This window comes from Arachis hypogaea, chromosome 1 (genome assembly GCF_003086295.3).
Source record: "Arachis hypogaea cultivar Tifrunner chromosome 1, arahy.Tifrunner.gnm2.J5K5, whole genome shotgun sequence".
NCBI lineage: Eukaryota > Viridiplantae > Streptophyta > Magnoliopsida > Fabales > Fabaceae > Arachis > Arachis hypogaea.
Window position 1 is genome coordinate 5,589,111 of NC_092036.1, and position 19,298 is coordinate 5,608,408.

The 19,298-nt window shown below is 32.2% G+C and overlaps 1 protein-coding gene and 1 long non-coding RNA gene across 2 annotated transcripts; one reads left to right on the forward strand and one right to left on the reverse strand.

The window, feature by feature from the left end:
- Positions 1-7,891: 7,891 nt before the first annotated feature.
- On the reverse strand, positions 7,892-10,467 carry LOC112792253 (transcription factor MYB119-like). Its single transcript, XM_025835459.1, has 3 exons — positions 9,950-10,467; positions 9,458-9,584; positions 7,892-8,635 (listed from the first exon to the last, which is right to left on the reverse strand). The coding sequence occupies exons 1-3, from the start codon at positions 10,465-10,467 to the stop codon at positions 7,892-7,894; spliced, it is 1,389 nt and encodes a 462-aa protein (XP_025691244.1).
- Positions 10,468-12,339: 1,872 nt separating this feature from the next.
- LOC112792092 (uncharacterized) lies at positions 12,340-17,555 on the forward strand. Its single transcript, XR_003197347.2, has 2 exons — positions 12,340-12,661; positions 17,137-17,555. It is a non-coding gene; the product is annotated as an uncharacterized lncRNA (long non-coding RNA).
- The last annotated feature ends 1,743 nt before the right edge of the window (positions 17,556-19,298 follow it).

Sequence of the window (19,298 nt, forward strand, 5' to 3'; positions counted from 1 at the left end):
ATGGCAAGATTCAAAAGAATTACCAAAAACAGAAAAGTCATCCATAAATACCTCAATAAACTTTTCAACCATATCAGAAAAAATTGAAAGCAAACACCTCTGAAAAGTTGCTGGAGCATTGCAAAGTCCAAATGGCATTCTCCTATAGGCAAATACTCCAAAGGGGCATGTGAATGCTGTCTTCTCTTGATCTTGAGGGTCCACTGCAATTTGATTATATCCAAAATATCCATCTAGAAAACAATAAAACGCATGACCAGCTAACCTTTCAAGCATCTGATCAATGAAAGGGAGGGGAAAATGATCCTTCCTTGTAGCAGTGTTGAGCCTCCTGTAATCTATGCACATTCTCCATCCTGTGACTGTTCTTGTAGGAATAAGCTCATTCTTTTCATTCTTGATCACTGTCATCCCGCCTTTCTTGGGAACTACCTGCACAGGACTTACCCACGGACTGTCAGAAATAGGGTAAATAATACCTGCTTCCCATAGTTTTATTACCTCTTTTTGGACCACCTCTTTCATAGTTGGATTGAGTCTCCTTTGTGGTTGCACAACTGGTTTAGCATCATCTTCAAGGAGGATCTTGTGCATACACTTGGTTGGACTAATCCCTTTCAAGTCACTAATGGTCCACCCAAGAGCTGTTTTATGACTCTTGAGTACTGAAATAAGCGCCTCTTCCTCTTCAGGCTTCAGGAAAGAGCTAATAATCACTGGATATGAGTCATTTTCACCCAGGAACACATATTTCAAAGAGGGGGGTAAGGATTTGAGCTCAAGCTTGGGGGCTTCCTCCTCTGATTTAGGCGTGTGAATTATAGCCTTCTGGGGTGGTGAATTATCAACCTCAACTAATTCATACTCAGAGATGGGATCTAGAATGTCATTAACCACCTCAGCTTTCAGTACCTCTTGAACAAGTGGTTCAATAACATCTATTTTCATACACCCTTCAAAATCATTAGGGTGCTTGAGAGCTTCAAAAACATGAAGGACCACCTGTTCTTTATTGACCCTCAGGGTTAGTTCACCATTTTGTACATCAATCAGAGCTCTACCTGTAGCTAAAAAGGGTCTACCAAGTATAATAGAGGATTTTATCTCCTCTTCCATGTCTAATATAACAAAATCAACAGGAAAAATGAATGGTCCTACTTTAACAAGTAAATCCTCAACAACACCCACAGGTAATTTAATAGAAAGATCAGCAAGTTGAAGAGAAATACGAGTGGGTTTTACCTCCTCAATCTGAAGCTTTTTCATTACTGAAAGTGGCATGAGATTGATGCTGGCTCCAAGATCACATAAGGCTCTCTGAATGGTGACATCTCCAATGGTGCAAGGAATGACAAAGCTCCCTGGGTCTGGCATCTTCTCAGGAAGTTTGTGTTGAATAATGGCACTGCATTCCTTAGTTAACACCACTGTTTCTTGTTCCTTCCAGTTCCTCTTGTGGGTCAACAATTCTTTCATAAATTTAGCATAGAGAGGCATTTGTTCCAGAGCCTCTGCAAAGGGAATGTTGATCTGTAGCTTCTTGAAGACATCTAAAAATTTAGAGAACTGTTTTTCTTTGGAAGCCTTCTGAAGCCTCTGAGGGTATGGCATTTTTGGTTTGGATTCAGGGGCCTTTGGCAATGTAGGATACGTGTCTAGAAAGTCAGGGAACAGGTTGTCTGCACGCTTTGGAGGGGCGTGCTCCATTTCTTCCTTTTTCTCCTCTGGAGCTTTCTGTTCGACTAGCTCTTCATTAGCCTTGGTCTCAGAACCAGCTACCTTACCACTTCTCAATTGAATGGCCTTGCAATCTTCTCTTGGGTTCACCACTGTATCACCAGGGAATGTATTTGGAGACCTTTCAGGTATTTGCTTGCTCATTTGACCCATCTGTACTTCCAAGTTTCTAATGGAGGCCCTGGTTTCTTGCATGAAACTCATCATCATTTCCCATTTAGAATCTTCTTGGGTTTTAGAATTTTCCTGCTGAGGTGGTTGTTGTTGCTGAGACTGAAATTGGCGGTTATTATAGTTGTTCTGTTGAAAACCGCCCTGAGGATTATTGTTGAAGTTTTGAGGTCTCTGAGGTTGATCTCTCCACCCAAAATTTGGGTGATTCCTCCACCCTTGATTGTATGTCTTAGAATATGGATCATTGTTGGGATTTTTAGGACCACTCCCCATGTAATTCACTTGTTCAGAAGAAGGTTGAGCATAATCATAATTATCATTTTGCATAAAATTACCTGTCATGTCATAAGAGACCTCTTGTGTTGGATTTTGGGTGTTGATAGCTGAGACTTGCATGCCACCCATCTGTTGAGTAAGTAGATTTATTTGCTGAGACATCAGCTTGTTCTGAGCAAGAAGAGCATTAACAGCTTCTACTTCCAACACGCCTCTCTTATGAGGATTCTCAGAATTCACAGGATTCCTGTTAGATGAGTATAAATATTGGTTGCTTGCAACCAATTCAATCAGCTCAATAGTCTCCTCTGGTGTCTTCTTCTTGTGTAATGAACCGCCTGCAGAAGTGTCTAGGCTCATCTTGGACATCTCACCCAAGCCTTCATAAAAGATATCCAGTAGCTTGTATCTCTCCCAATCTTCATACAGAGTTTCACCATCCTTCTGTCTGAAGGTCTGAACCTCCAACCTAAGCTTAGTCAGCTTCTTAGGTGGGAAAAATTTTGTGAGAAACTCAGTAACAATCTTGTCCCAAGTATCCAAACTCTCCTTTGGTTGGGAATCTAACCATAGCTTTGCTTTATCCCTCAGAGCAAACGGAAAAAGTATGAGTCTGTACACCTCTGGATTCACTCCATTTGTCTTCACAGTATCACATATCTGCAGAAAATCAGATATGAACTGATTTGGATCTTCATGAGGAAGTCCGTAATACTGGCAATTTTGTTGCACCAAGGTGATCAATTGTGGCTTCAACTCGAAGTTGTTTGCATTTATAGGAGGTACCACAATACTTTTTCCATAAAGATCCGCAGTAGGGGCAGAATAAGAGCCAAGCACTCTCCTCTGTTGATCATCCCCATTCGAATTTACTACATTGGCATTATTATTTGCCATAGTGGATTCTGCAGCCTTGCAAAGTCTTGCTTGTTGTAAACGCCGCCTGAAAGTCCTTTCAGGTTCAGGATCAAAGCCTAAGAAATGTTCTTTGTCTCTGTTTCTGCGCATAAACAAACAGAACACAAGAAAGAATGGGAATCTCTACGTCAGAGTGTAGAGAATTCCCAGTGAGGTAACCTGTGTAAAGAGATAAAAATATTGAATAAAATAAATAGAAGGAAAATAAATAACAAAGATGTAACACCAAACTTAATTTCAGAAATTAAGAAAAATATTGGTGCTATTTATTTTAATTTTTTTTTTCAAAAATATTTAAAACAAAATTTAAATAAAATTAAAACAAAAATGCCTAATCTAAGCAGTCAAACAACTAATAGTTGTCAATCACAATCAATCCCCGGCAACGGCGCCAAAAACTTGGTGCGGAATTTATAACCCACACTTACTAACCGGCAAGTGCACCGGGTCGTACCAAGTAATACCTTACGTGAGTAAGGGTCGATCCCACGAGGATTGATGGATTAAGCAACAATAGTATTTGATAGATTTAGTTAGGCAAGCAGAAAAGGATGTTGGAAGTTCAAAAGCATTAAACAGTAATGTTAGACTTTCAGAAAGCAAAAGCAGCAATGAGTTGGGAATAAAATATGTAGAAAATAGTTAAGGCTTCAGAGTTATCTATTTTTCCGGATTAACTTTTCTTACTAACTATTTTAACTATGTAGGATTTAATTTATGGCAAACTATATGTGACTAGACCCTAATTCCTTAGACCTTCCTAGTCTCCTCTAAAATTCATTAACTGCCAATTTCTTGGTCAATTAATTCCAATTAGAGGGTAAAAATCAATTTTCAGTTTTCATGCCACAAAAACTCTAATTACCCAAAAATAAGGGAATTATATGTCACGTATCCCCTTAAATCCAAATAATTAAAATTTAGGAGAATATGTTTTCAAGCTATTGTTCAAGTATGGAGCTTTTCCAAGTTATACAAGAATTCAAATAGAAAGAGGGTCATACTTCCGTTCCACCCAATTTCATAATATAAAGAACGAAAACAATTCTTAAATATAAATCCAAAACATAAATTAAAATAGAAAAAGTAATAAAAGCAATCCATACAAAGAGACAGAGCTCCTAACCTTAACAATAGGAGATTAGTTGCTCATAATTGAGAGGGAAAATAAGGATAATAAATTGTTGTGAAAAAAATGTTGTGTTTGAATCACCCTGTTGGGATCCCTTTTATAACTAATCCTAATAATCTAAAATCTAATATCTAAAACTAAAAATTAAAATAATATCTTTTCCTAGAATTAAAATTTGAATTTAAATTTGAATTAATTTAAATAATCAAATCTTCAATCGATGGATGGGGACCACTTGAATTGTCCATTTTGCAGCTTCTAATCTGTGTTTTCCGGGCTGGAAACTGGGTCAAAACAGCCCAGAAATCGCTCCCAGCATTTTCTGTCAATTGTCCAGATCGCTCATGTGACGCGTCCGCGTCGTCCACGCGTTCGCGTCATTTGTGCAGATTTCAGTCCACGCGTTCGCGTCAGGCACGCGATCGCTTCATTGTGACTTCCTCCATTCTGCGCGGTCGCGTGAGCCATGCGTCCGCGTTGGTATTCGCTGGTCATCTCCTTGGTTTCTTCTCTTTCTCTGCAGAACTTCATCAATTCCATCCGAATGCTACCTAAAATCAATAAAATTGCACAAAATTCAAAATAGCATCCATAGTGGCTAAAATATAATTAATTCTTAATTAAATTCAACAAATTAAATGCAAATTCACTAAGAAAAGATAGACAAGATGCTCACGCATCAATAATAACCCAATTCACAGGGGTTAGATTAAGAATATAACGAAAAAGATCGAATGCGGGTTTAGGTCTAACCAATCCGCACATGTATAATATGTAACTAAAGATTATTATTCGACATATGTGATGAAGTTGATGGAAATCCAACTCACATTTTTAATATAAAAATAGATTTTACTATGATGTTGCTTTTAATTTTAATATGACAATAATTTTGTATTTTCTATTTTATTAGTATGTTTATAAATTATAGAATAATTATTAAATATTATGTTTGATTGAAAAAATTGATTAGTTGTAGATAGGTTAGGATAGTATGGTCAAGTATAGAATTTTAGAGTGCAGTTAGAGTTAGGGTTAAAAATTTTTTATGGTAGATAGAGTAGGATTGCGTTTTAGAAAAAATTTAAATTCATAGAATAAAATTAGGATAAAGTTTAAATCCTACTCTATCATACCATCAGTCCTATTTTAATATCTTTTCGTCAATTTTTTTTAAAGAGAGCAAATTATAAAAAATAATAAAAACAAAAATTACAATATTAGTGACCGATTTTTGTTATTTATTTATTTATTTTAAAGAATAAAAAAACTACAAGAAAGAAAAAAAATGTAAAACTAAGGGACTAATAAAATGTCTATCTATTTCCTTTTTCCACGTTTTAAATATCATGATGAGTTGCGTTGAAATTTATAGAAAAAATTCATAAAATAATGAGCAATCTTTTTTGGTAAATATTTTAGCTAAAAAATTGTAGCTAAATATTTTCATCGTAATGATATCATTTAGATTTAGATTTAGATTTAGATAGGGTAATAAGTAGAAAGAAAATGTGAGCTTCAAAAGATTCAAAAAACAAGTTCAAAAAATGTTACATCCTATGCATTATTTTCCCGCAGCTTGATGCTCTGTAACACAATTTACAATGAATTAAATCAACTAATTTTATTTATTTTTTTTCATCATATGTGAAGTTCGTTGGTTTTGGGTCACACATATATGTGAATGTGATCATCATTATTTTAATTTATTGAAATTTAATAAAAGGAATCAATTCCCCTTATGAGTTATGACAACGTGGCTCTAATAATTCGAAATCCATAACAAATGCATTGATTAGTCGTTTCAATGATTATGCCCATGTGTTTAATAGCTTTGACCTCTAAAATTAACACCGTCAATATAATTTCTTTTATTTCATTTTTATTTGGACAAAATCATTGTTATCATCTTCAATATTCAAGTATTTCATAGAACGGCCGGACAAAATACCCCCAAAAAAGTTCACAAAAACTAAATGTCATAATGAATTTTTTTTATTATTTTTATAATGTCATTTTACACGTAATTTTCTTATATTATATATATTTTTGTAAAAAAGCTGACATTAATTATTAAAATAGGAATGATAATATTTATATATATTATTTACACATTGTTAACATATATATTATATATAATTAATTACTATTAATTTTTTATGTATGCATAGTTTGATTAAAAAGACATTATGTGAAGAAGGAACAAAACAATGTATATATATATTATCAATAATGCAACCTTGCAAATGATATTGCATCTTATAAAAGTATTTGAAATTGTTATTTTCTTATTATTAATTAATTATTGTTCAATAATATTATTTTTAAACTTCTTAATAGTTGTATATTTACCTTCTAATTAAAATGATAATTAAATAAAAAATTATATTATATTTTGAGTTGTACCTCACCCAAAAACGACACTACTCATTGTCAAATATAGATATTACGGATAAGAATGTTAGAAAACAGAGCGTGCGAGCATATAAGCGTGATATTTACACAATTAATACAAAAAAATACCAAATATTTTACTAGAAAAATATAATATAACAAAGTTATAAAATTGGGTAATCGCTCTACTCTAGTTAAATTTCTAATGGAATATAAAGTGGTAATTTGTGACACTCTATCTTAAAATCAAGTTCCAATTATATTGAAAGACCAAATCAAATAGTATAAACACTTAACCCAATACAAAGAGAAGAAAAACTAAAAGAACGAAATTAATCTTTTTTAATAATAAAAAGTGACTATGACTTGGTACACAAAATATATAAATGTAGAGACATAACATACACTCAAAGATAAGCTTTATATTATTTTTCTCTCTAAAGTTACTAACTATAACTATAACTCATAACTCTTTAACAAAATAATATATATAAATTTAAGGCCAAACTACCTATATTTATACTAATTTTATGGAGGTAACAAGATACCACTAGTCAAGCAACTCTTGGTTCTTGATTCTTCTTTAATTATCCGTTTTTTTTATAATTTGTCAAGTTCATCAACTTGATGTGTTGTTAGTTATAAGCTTGTATGAGTTGTAAACTAAGTTAAAATATTTGACTATAAATTATTATTTTTGACCATACTACAAGTTTTTCAAAGTTTTTATCTTTCAATCCAAATTAATTTTGAATTCCTCGTAATGAAATTGTGATCCTTCTTGAAGCTTCATATTTCTTTTAAACCAACTCAAATTATTTAATCATCAAAATTGATTTTGATTTCTCACAAAGAAAAACATAAACTCATATTCTTTTGAGAATATGTTTACAACTATTGTTAATAATCTATGTTTATAATTAATATATTTTTAATAAAAGGTGATAATTTTGTTAAAAGATATATATATATATATATATTTGATATTTATCAATACAATAACTAATTCACAAATTAAAGAATAAATAGTACAAAATATATAAATAATTTCTTCTTTCTCGGGCGTATAACGGTATAAGACAAATGTAAATCCATTGTAACAACAGATTCATGCAACATATATGTAAAGCAATTTAAACCACTAATAACACAATAATGAAATTTAATTATTCAAAAGCACAACAAAATAAAAATTCCATAGACTTGGATTTCACAATAATAACATAAAATATATAAATTAATATTCATGGGAGAAAAAAATTAAAATTGATGATGAGTGGAAACAAACTCTAACAGATCCATCTCACTTTTCTTCACAGCTGAACAATGAAAATCCATGTTTTGATTCTTCTCATAAGCCTCATGAAGTGATGATGATGAACTTGTTGTTGAAACTCCATTGTTCATCAATTGAGAGATATAGAGATCAGAATCAAGGTAACCATTATTATTATTATTGGTGGTAGGGTTGTGCATGTTCCATGGATTTGAAAGATAATAATAATTATTGGAATAATGAACAAACCCATCACCACATTCATCACTAGGGTTCTTACCAACACCATCTCCATTGACAATTTGATTATTCTCTTTGAAAAGTTGTTGCATGAAGAGTAACTCATCATCATATGATTCAGCTATGATTGTTGGTGATGAATAATATGGATTATTATTATCACATTCAGATTCACTAGTAATAGTTGGGGTTGAGTTAGTAGTGGTAATAGGAGCATTGATATTATTGGTACCAATTAGGGTTTGGCTTCTAATGTAGTCTTGGAGAATTGAAGATTGTGGTTTGCCATTATTGTTTGAGTTGGTTGATGATGATGGCTTCCTGTTCTTTCTCCTTGAGTTCTGCCTTCTCTTTGTTGCGTTCCAATGGTTCTTGATTGAGTTTTCAGTTCGCCCTGGTATATGCTTCGCGATTTCTGCCCAACGATTTCCAACCTTGGCATGAGTTTCCACCAATATCCTCTCTTCTTCTTCACTCCAACCGTCTTTCTGAAAACATAAAATAATGTTGGTGTGGATGCAAAAAAAAAAACAATTTTTTATATATAGAAAATTCAATTTAATAAAAAAAAGTTATGGTAATCAAATACATTTTTATTTCATACCAAGGTGTATAATACTTAGGACCATGCAAAATGTATAAAAAGTAACTTGTGAATATTGTAATTTAAGTTTTTCATGTCATAATGATTAGATTTTGTCATGATAGAAAAGAAGTTTATTACTTGATTCAGTTTTAAGAATTTGTTAAAAGAAAAGGTGCATTATTCTTGTGCACTCATAAATATCATGTATAGTTAGTAGAATTTTGGAGGGAAATTAAAGAATAGAATGGAGGGAAACATTGGTTTTTAGTGAAGCTAAAAATGCCTTTAATTAGTACCATCAATTACAAACGTGAATTTAGGATGAAATTTAGAACATAAGAGGATAATATAGTGATATAAATGAATGAGAAGTTATGAAAAATGTTAACAATATAATGATAAATCTTGTACATCTGAAAAAGTTATATTCCCCAAGAGACAAAGAAAGGAAAGCTGGGAAAATTAATTGTTCCAACTTACAGATTACATTGTTAGATCATTGAAAATATATATAAATCTAGCTATCTCATAATCTTCTATTTTTTTTTATTAAAAGAAATTGTGATAATTAATTTTGTTACTGTAAACATTGTAAAATAAATTATGAATCCATCATCATTCAATTTTATACTAAAATATATAATATAATAATTTTTGTTAATCTGATGGGACAATATAATATAAATAAATTAAAAGATTAGAATGAAATTAGGAAGGAATTAACCTTAATATCTGGTCGGAGATGATTATGCCACCTCTCTCTACATTGCTTCCCAGCCCTTCCCTCCAATTTTTCAGCTATTTGTGACCACTTCCTTGTTCCATGTTGTTTCACCAGCTTCTCCAATTTCCTTTTGTTTATTTATTCATAAATCAAAATAATAAGATCATGAAAATAACATAAAATTGGTTACATCTAGATAAATTATACAAAATAAAATAAAAAAAGAAAAGTTATATATATTTCAAAATAAGACATGTATTATAGATCAAAATAATAATGTGGAAAATAGAAAGGAAGAAAAGTTATAATATTGAAACTAAAATTGAATACATACTATGCAAAATAGAAGAAAGGGAAGAATGGAAAAAAAATTGTATATTTCAACATGATAAGAAATACAATTACATAAATATATAGATTAAAAAAGCATAAAAAAAGGAAAAATTAAAAGAAGAAGCAAGAAAAAGAAAAATGTTTTGTTTACTAATTAACCTGTCTTCTTCAGGAGTCCATTGTCCTTTGATCAAGGAAACAGAAGAGGAAGAAGAAGCTTTTTTAGGGTTTCTTCCCACAACTTTGACATTAGTTTTCCCTAAAGCTTGATGAACATCTTCTTGATTGTGACACAATGTGGGAATTTGTTGTAGCCAATTATTGAAACCCTCTTGTTGATTATTATCATGATGAACAACAATGCTTGCTTCTTGAGTAGTGCAATTAGGCCACACAAGCTTATAATAAGGGTTATTTGAACCACCACCATAATAACAATTAGAAAACCTAGTTTGAAGAAAATCTTCATCAAAAACACTATCATCATTGTGAAGGACTTGACTTTGTTGTTGGCTACATAAGAACCTATCTATGGCTGTTAAAGGAAGCCCTAACCGACACATAGAATTATTATTAGTAGTAGTAACCTTATTGTTATTACCACCATACTCATGATGAAGAAATGGAATAACATCATTTTCATGATGAACACTATTACTACTACTATTACCATTCATGAGGAGAGTGGAATATCAAAGTGGGAAAAACAAAGGGATAATTGAGAGAAGAGATGATATTTAACACCAATGGAAAAGAATCTTATTGTAAGCAAATGGAATTGGAGCCATTGATTTTGCACTATATCAAATGGTCAGAAATTAATTCCCATGTTTTGTAACTCCTCCAATTCCCTTATGGACATAATGTATATCTTCAATGGTGGGGAGGAATCAATGGTGTATGTAATTAAACCCATATTAATTTCATTTATGTATATATAATATTATAGTTAATATATAATTTAACCTATATCTAATTTCTTGTTTTCTATTGACTTTTCCTTTGACCAAACATCAACCCATCATGGTGTGATGAAAGATAGTCACTGTTCTTATTGTTTAGCGCATATATATATATGGAATAATGCATAAATAGTTGTTGATAATATAACTCACTCTTAGATGTGCGTTTAGAAACAATATAATTTAATTTTAATACATTAAAAAGTTAAGACTATATTACTAGTAGCTTTCTAAAAAAATAATATTATTTATTGTTATTTTTCTGTTGCTATAAAATATTAAGATTTTATTTTCATTTTAAAACATCCCCATGCACTTGTCATCTTAAACATTTTAAGATAAATTCCATGCAAGAAAAGAAAAATAATGCATACACGTATATATATATATATATATATATATATATATATATATATATATATATATATATATATATATATATATTAATATAATAATTAATAAGATTATATTAAAAAAATTTAAATATTTTTATTTAATAAATAAAAAATAAATATACTAAAATTTTGATTTTTTTATATTTTTAATAAAAAATTATTTTATAATTTTAATATGTATTTTTTAAACACAAATTAATTACATTTTAATATAACAATACACTATATTTGAAATCAATTTTGACAAATTAAATATTAATGTACTATATTTTTCTAATTTCAATGTTCAAATAATGTCACTACATACAGAAGCATGGTCAAATAACGTCACTTTAGACAGAAGCATACATATAAAGTTGAAAGGACATTCTATACGTATATTCAAAAAAAATTACAGATTTTAAAATCATGTTATTATATGGCATTGATGTCAACTTTGTTTATTTAGCAACTGTTATATTTTCTACGTCCAAAAATAATTTATTTTTATTTTTAGAAATATTAGACATGAATATTTACACTATTATTCAACAACAACGTAATAACAACCAAACACATAAAAACTTTTTATCTCATTCATAAGTCATAATCCATTTAAGAATTTGCACTAATAAACTAATAACTAGATGAACAAATTTAAATCACTATTTATTTATCATGTACGAATAAATTTTGAAAGAATCAGCTAGACCTGGATTCTTTTTTTTTATGATTTTCTATAGTATTTTTTATTTCTGCATTTTTTTATTTCTGCAGACTAAAAATTAATTCATTATAATTAGAGTTCTATTTAAGAGTTTGTTATTGGCTAATAGATTGCTACATGCAATAGATGAGATTCGAATCTCCGACACTTGTTTAAACAAACTAATGAACTAACTACTAAAAATCTAGAATAACCTAACTTGATTAGACTTAGACTATTTTTTTAGTATTATAACGGAATTAAAGTGCTAAAAAAAGAGTAACCTAACAACAAACTAAACATGACAAAAAAATCTCTTGTTCATCTTTAAAAGTCTAGTGACCTCATTAGGAGGTACATCCCAAAAATAAAATTTTGAGCCAAGGTCTAAACTTTTTCGTGTTAAACAATCGGCACATCTATCTATTATCTTTACTGTATATATTTACAAAATAAATGTTCCAATCTTTCTTTTTTTAAAAAGAGATTTTTCTAAATAAAGCATTTGGGTGTTTACTAAGATCTCTTTTATTGTTGATCAAGGAAATGACAGCCTGGGAGTCACATTCCACTACAAGCTTTTTGAAGCCTAGTCCAAACAAAGTTGAACCCATTAAACATGCCCCGAAGTTCAATCTTATACGCTAAGACACATCCAATTGAATGAGAAAAGTCTCCAATTCACTTGCCACTGCAGTTTCTCAAAAGACCACCGCATCCTGCCATCCTAGTCGCGCCATTTTTTGATTCACCAGTGTTCAGTTTCAACCATTCCAGTGGAGTGGGTTCCATCTAATGTGTGCCTCTTCTCTTCTTCTAGCATTGGAAGGTAAGATTCTCTTCCTTGAGAATGCATTCTTCATTTCATTAACTTTTTTTTAGATTTCATTGTGAGTTTGGGGTAGTCTCTGATAATTTTCGTCATGAATTTCTCTATTGCGCCGGCTCCATAATTTCCAGCAAGTGATGATAAAAACATCTTGCCAATTTTTGTCCTATCTAATCCCAAATTGATGGGTCAGGTTGTCTTCTACCCATTGTTTAAAGTTGGTACCGACTTGAGGTGCGTTGGGCCGCAGTAAGTTCATCCAAATTGAAAAGACTTTTGGACAATTTCTTAAGGCGTGAATAATATCCTCAGCATGTTGCTCGCAAAGTTGGCAAGTATCCTCACTGCCAAGAATTTGAGCTTTCCTTTGGTTGGTGAAAATAAACTCTCTCATTGAGATTCTACTACATGAAGAATTTAACTTTTTGTGGTTCTTCCCATCTCCAAATCTATGTCCACGGATTTACCTTAGGTTCTGACCATGTTGCTAAGGCCTTGTAAGTTGCTTCTACTGAAAAATTTTCATCTACTGTGTGCTTCCACCCTAGTTTGTCTTCTCCCAAGTCTTCTGTAGGAGTTGGTTGAGTCAGGATTATCTTTTAAATAGTTACCTCAGGTAAGCAACTATTGAGTTGATCTTTATCCCAATCTCCTGTATTATTTGTCCATTCTTGTAATGTGATCTCTATGTCAATAATGTTATCAATGGCCTTGTTTAGCAGGTCCTCCCCTCCTTCTACCTAGAGACCTTTACATAAATTAGTTGACAACCCATTTCTAATCTAGTGGATAGTGCAATCTTTGAAGGTTGGCCAGAGTTTTACCAGCTCCTTCTAAAGAAGTGAGTTAGTGTTCCTAGCTATAGACTGATTAAAGTTTCTGTTATTGTTGCAATATTTGTTGATGATGACTTCTGTCCAATGCGAGTTAGGATTTTCACGAATGTTTTAAATAATCTTTAGAAAAAAGCATTGTCCATTTTCACTTCTTGCTCTATGTTCTACAAGAACTTTTTCATATAAATCACAAACACATAGGGTGAGATGGGATCCCCTTGTCTCACTCTCCTCATGGGGTAAAAAACTCTAGTATTGCTCCCATTCCAAAGAGCATTGTAGTTGACATTTTTGATTTCTTGCATGATGATGTTAGAGAACTTAGTTGTCAGGTTAAAATTCCACAATCTTTGTTCTATAAAATTTCACTTGATTCTGTCATATGCTTTTTCAAAATATATCTTGATAGCCATAAAACCCTTTTGTCTCTAAATTTCTTCATAACGTGCGTAAGCTCCTTAGCTATGAAGATGTTGCCTTGAATGTTTCTCCCAGGAATCAAACTGGATTGGAAGGGGGACATTCTCTCATCAAGTAAGGGTTTCAATCTTTGCAGAAGAATTTTGGTTAGAATCTTGTATCTAACATTGCAAAAGGCTATGGGTCTGAACTGAGTAATGAGTTCCGGGTTGCGGGTCTTTGGGATGAGAGTTAGGAGGGTGGAGTTCAAGTCTTGAATGAGCTTCGGTTGTCCCAGCACTCCATGATATAGTCGCAAGTTTTTCTTCCTAAAATGTCCCAGTTGTTTTTGTAAAAGGCTACTGGAAATCCATCTTCACCGGGGACTTTTAGAGAACTAATGGTGTTAAGCGCTTTCTTTATCTCTGCATTAGTAAGAATGCTATCCAAAGACCTACAAAATAAAGGGTCCAAATTAGATTGGGAATATGTATTCACTGGGTTAGGAGTGATTGTTACCTCCTATTGGTATAGGTTGAAAAAATAGTTAGTGTTGTGATATTCCAGCTGTTATGCCTCTTCGATCCAATTTCTAAAAATTTTGTTCTTTTTCCTTCGGATTATGGTATTTGTGTGGTAGAATTTAGTATTTCTGTTACCTTCTGTGATCTATTGCTCTCTAGATTTTTAGAGCCAAAACATTTCTTCCTTATCCGGAAGCTCATTGAGCTCCTTTGGAGAGTGGCTTCGAGTTGGTCAAGAAAGGCATTGATGCCATAAGTAGGGTATCTCTAAACACCGGCTAATCTATTGAGCACCCTTCTCTTAGCCCTGAATATGTTTCCAAATATTTTCTTATTACATTTGTTTAGTTCCTGTCTAATGTTGTTGAGACTGTTGATGAAGGTTGAATTTTTTGTCCATTTTTGTTTCACCATGTCCTCATAACCTGGGTGGTAAGCCCACATCATCTCATATTTGAAAGGTCTTTCCCCTCTTTTATTGTTTGTGCCATTAATGAAGAAGAGGATGGTGGTCAGAGTTAGCCCTCGGAAGAACTTTGATGGCAACATCTTCATTATCCAATCTAAAATTCAGGTTGCAAAGGACTTTCTCAAGTCTTTTAAAGACCCTATCATGTCCCTCCCAAACTGGACCTCTCTAGGTATATCTGGTTCCCACAAAGCCAAGGTCGATGAGTCCATAGTTGTTTATCCAATTCCCAAAGTTCTTGCAGGACCTCAAATCTGTATTGCCTCCCCCTTTCTTTTCTTATTGGTCCTTTATTTCATTGAAATCACAGTTACTGGCCAAGCTTTGTTCATGTTGTTAGCTATGTTGCGAAGCAGAGGACAAAGATCACTACAAATTCTTGGTTGAGGGCTAGCGTAGATGGTAGTTAGGTACCAGTCCTCTTTCCCTTGGGTAGCAATTTTGGCATGGATGAATTGGTTATGAGTTTCAACTGCTGTGATCATGAGATAGCTATTGTTCCAATAGATCTAGATTCTACCAGCATATCCCTGAACTTCTTTTATGATGTAGTGGTTAAACCTCAAGTTTCTAATACAGTTTTTATCATTGTCTCCGCTAATTCTTGTTTCCACAGGGATAACAATATCAGGCTTATATTGTCTTAAAATCTCTTTAAGAGTGCGTCTAAACGTATTGCTAGTCACACCCCTAACATTTCAAGCCATAATGATAATTAAATGGATAGATTTAGTGGAGCTGCATTTCAGCAGCATCGTCTTCCTTTAGATTGCTAGTATTAGGTGTGGTAAAGTCCAACCCTTCAACTAACTTCTCAATATTGATTTGCTGATCTATCTCCACGAGGTCGTTGTTGATTCTTTCCTATCTCGACTGATCAGACATTTCCATCACCTTATCCATAGGGTTGAGTGGATTCCCTTCATTTGGGTTGATGGCAATGGTCCCTTCATTCTCAGTTTCCATGTTACTTGTACTTTGTGTAACATCATCAGTCTCAATCCAGTTGTCTTTATGTTGTACCTCTTTTTGTTTTCTGTTGATTCTTGTTCTATTAGTAGCTATCATTCCTGTTTCTTGTGTGCTACTGCTTTTGTTTTCTCCTGTGATTTGTGAGATCTTATTTTGAATGTCCTTGTTGTTGCTCCTATTTGTTTCAGTACATTGATGTTGTGTTTGTGCTTTTTTTTGTTGTTTCTTTGTTTACTTGTTCTTTTGTTAGGTTTGTTTATCATTGTTGCTTCGATCTTCTTTTTTTCGTTGTTCATTTGCCTTATTGATGTCTTCTTTTTTCTCTTGTGCTTTGCTGGTACCTACTTCATCTTTGTTGTTTGTCTCTTTGGTTTCTTTCTTGCTTCTGCATTATTTTTATACCACCATCCAAGGCCCATAATTGTCACTATTTTTATGTATTATCTCCCTGCCTTTCTCTTTTTTCTTAGAATTCTTCACTGTGATTGTCTTTGTGTTAATAAAGTTCTGCTATTCCATGTTTGGGGTTGTCCTTTTCTTGGTCTCCATGAGTAGGTTCTTGTGGTTATTCTATAGTGTTGTTCTCCCTTATTTCTCTCAAAATAGCACAGTATTTTTACTCATGATCAACCTTGCCGTAGGCAAAACAGATCTGATGAATTCCCTCATATTCGACCTTATATAGAGTATTGTTCACCATATATTTTCTTAGGAGCAGTTTTGTCAAGTCCACCTTGACACATAGTCTAGAGAATTTACCCCTGCACGGTTGGGTTGTTATATCCTATTTTGCAGATCCTTCCAACTAGATCGCCTATCTTTCTCAGAATTTTTTCATTATATAGTTCAATAGGTAATCCAGGCAGTTTAATCCAAGCAGTGATGTTGCCTATGGTGGTGACAAGGGAGTTAAAGTTAGGTTTCCATAGGCGGATAACAAGGTGGTAGTCATATATCTTACAAGAACTATCCAAGAGGGCATGATCTAGATCATCTTCAGCGTGGAATTTAACGAGAAAAAAAAATTATTACCAAGGTCTATGACATCAATACCTCTAGATTTTTTTCACATTGCCTTAAGTCTTCTTTTCATGACTGTAACACTGATGTTTCTCCCCATTAACTTCACTATTAGGGAGTTCTACCATGGTTTTCATAGGTTTTTTTTTTCTCTTTCACTAATGCTTATGTTGTATAGACCTTCTCCAAGATCTTCCATCACCACATCTGACTTTTGTGTATTTTTTTGCTGTCTATTTGTTTCCTTGTTTTTAGATTTTGGAATTTCTTTGTCTTCGCTTATAGGGTCTTCTTCTTCCGATTCTGGAGGTTCCATTGGCCTTTCTCTGCTGCTGCCCCTTACTATGTTTGCATAGAAGATGGTGGCGTCGCCTGTCTCTTCCTGCATCCACTCTTCAACTCTGGGTACCAGAGAGGATGTTCCAAAAAAGTCTTCTTCGCCTTTTTTACTTTCTTCGTACTGCATTTTGGAGGTTTCTGTTCTTGATCAGTGGGATGGTGGTTAGCCGGAGTAGTCTCCAACCTCTCTGTAATGGTCATATGGCCTGGGTAGGTGGTTCTTCAGTAAGTGTGCAGAGAAAAAAGTCTGTAACAGCTATTTTTAGAATTAATTTAATGTAGACCTAGACTCTTTTAACATGGATAAATAATATTTTTATTTTCTTTATGGTCCATTACTATTGTCTAATACATAAAAATAACAAATTAAAGTTCATCATCTTATCCAAAAATAAATAAAACATTAAAGATTTAAAGTCTATCATGTGACAATTAAGACCTAGTTCAATTCATAAAACCATATGCCTCTTAATACGCTGCATCTAGATTTAAACCTTGGCAAATACTGCGCGAAATGTTGAATATGAACCTTTTACTTTTTGATCATATTGCCTTATCCGCATGGACTATTCTACTTCCTTTCCACTAAAACAGCACTCCTCTCTAATCTTAACTATTTACATATTTTAATTTATATTGGGCATGGTAAAAAACAACAGAACATCACGTTCTACACAAAGACACTGCACGAGAACTATTTTCTATATTATTTTTTTTAATTTATTTGTACTCAGTATCACAACAAGTACTTCAATTTCTTAATTAATAATTTTATATATTAGTTTTAAACATAAAATAATATTTAGCAACTATTTTAGCTAATATTTTCTACATCTAAAAAAGATCTGTTTTTATTTTTAGAAATATTAGACAAAAATATTTACAGCATTATTCAACAATAATAACCAAACACGTATAAAAACTTTTTTATCTCATTCATGAGCCATTGAAGGATATAGCAATAAAACTAAAGATCTACTCTTGTATTTGGATATAGACTAGAATTCAGATGTGGATAACAAAGAGCAAAAATAAATAGTGCCTACTCATCCCTAAATTCAATACATTCTACATAAATTGGCCTACAATTAAATGATAATTAAAAACTAATAAATACCCTGAATTAAGTCTAGACGATTAGCTACAAGGATTTCTTTTTCTTGGGTGAGACTATACACAGAAATTTGTAGGAATGATCTCAAAAATTTGTAGGCACTTATTGAAAGTAAATATCTTTAATAATATATTAAATAATTTAAAATGTTCATTCCTATATCTTTAAAAGGGTATTTTAAGGACACTTATTTACCAAGATGTATTTTTTAGATGTAATTTTAACTATATCTTTTTGTCATGATCTATGCCTAATTTAAGAAAATCACTATGAACATTTTTTTTTGTCATGAATTATGGTTAACTTGTTTTTTTTTTTGTTGGTCATTGACTAAGTGACTATGATCAACTTCAATAGTGCTAACAACGAGCTATAATTCAAATGGTATAGTCTCTCCCTTTCCGTCTAGAGGTCTTGGGTTTAAGGCCTAGTTTGGATAAACAACTTAATTAACTTAATTTTGAAGAAATAGTTTAAACAATAAATACTTATATTAAAAGTAACTTATAAATAAGTTATTTTGTGTTTCATTTTTTAGTTCTAAAAGTACTTATTTTAATAAAAAAGTGATAAAAAGTTTTTTATTATAAGAAAAGTCATTTTTTTAACTTCTCCTTAAGCACTAAAATAATTTTTTAGAAAGTTATAATTTTGTTTTAAAAATTGTACCAAACATTAATACTACATCTTTTCATAAGTTAAAAGTTTAAAAAAAAAATCACTTATAAAGTTATCCAAACGGGTTCTAAGTCTTAGGGTGTGTTTGGCAAACACGTTGGGAAGGAGAGAAGCCCGTTTGAGCTTCTTGAAAGTTTCACTTTGATGTTTGGCAATTTTTATCTTTGTGAACGCAGAATTGATTCTGCCTCTGAACCCACGTTTAGGAGAAGCTCAAATTTGTAGCTTCTGCTTTTCACGTTTCAACGTTTCATGTTTAGGAGAAGCTAAAATATTTCTTTTTTAC

Coding starts and splice junctions, on each gene's coding strand:
- LOC112792253 (XM_025835459.1), bottom strand. CDS start 10,467: ATGAATGGTAATAGTAGTAGTAATAGTGTTCATCATGAAAATGATGTT. Junction 9,585..9,949: donor TGGACTCCTGAAGAAGACAG/GTTAATTAGTAA, acceptor AATAAACAAAAG/GAAATTGGAGAAGCTGGTGA. Junction 8,636..9,457: donor ATCTCCGACCAGATATTAAG/GTTAATTCCTTC, acceptor TTATGTTTTCAG/AAAGACGGTTGGAGTGAAGA.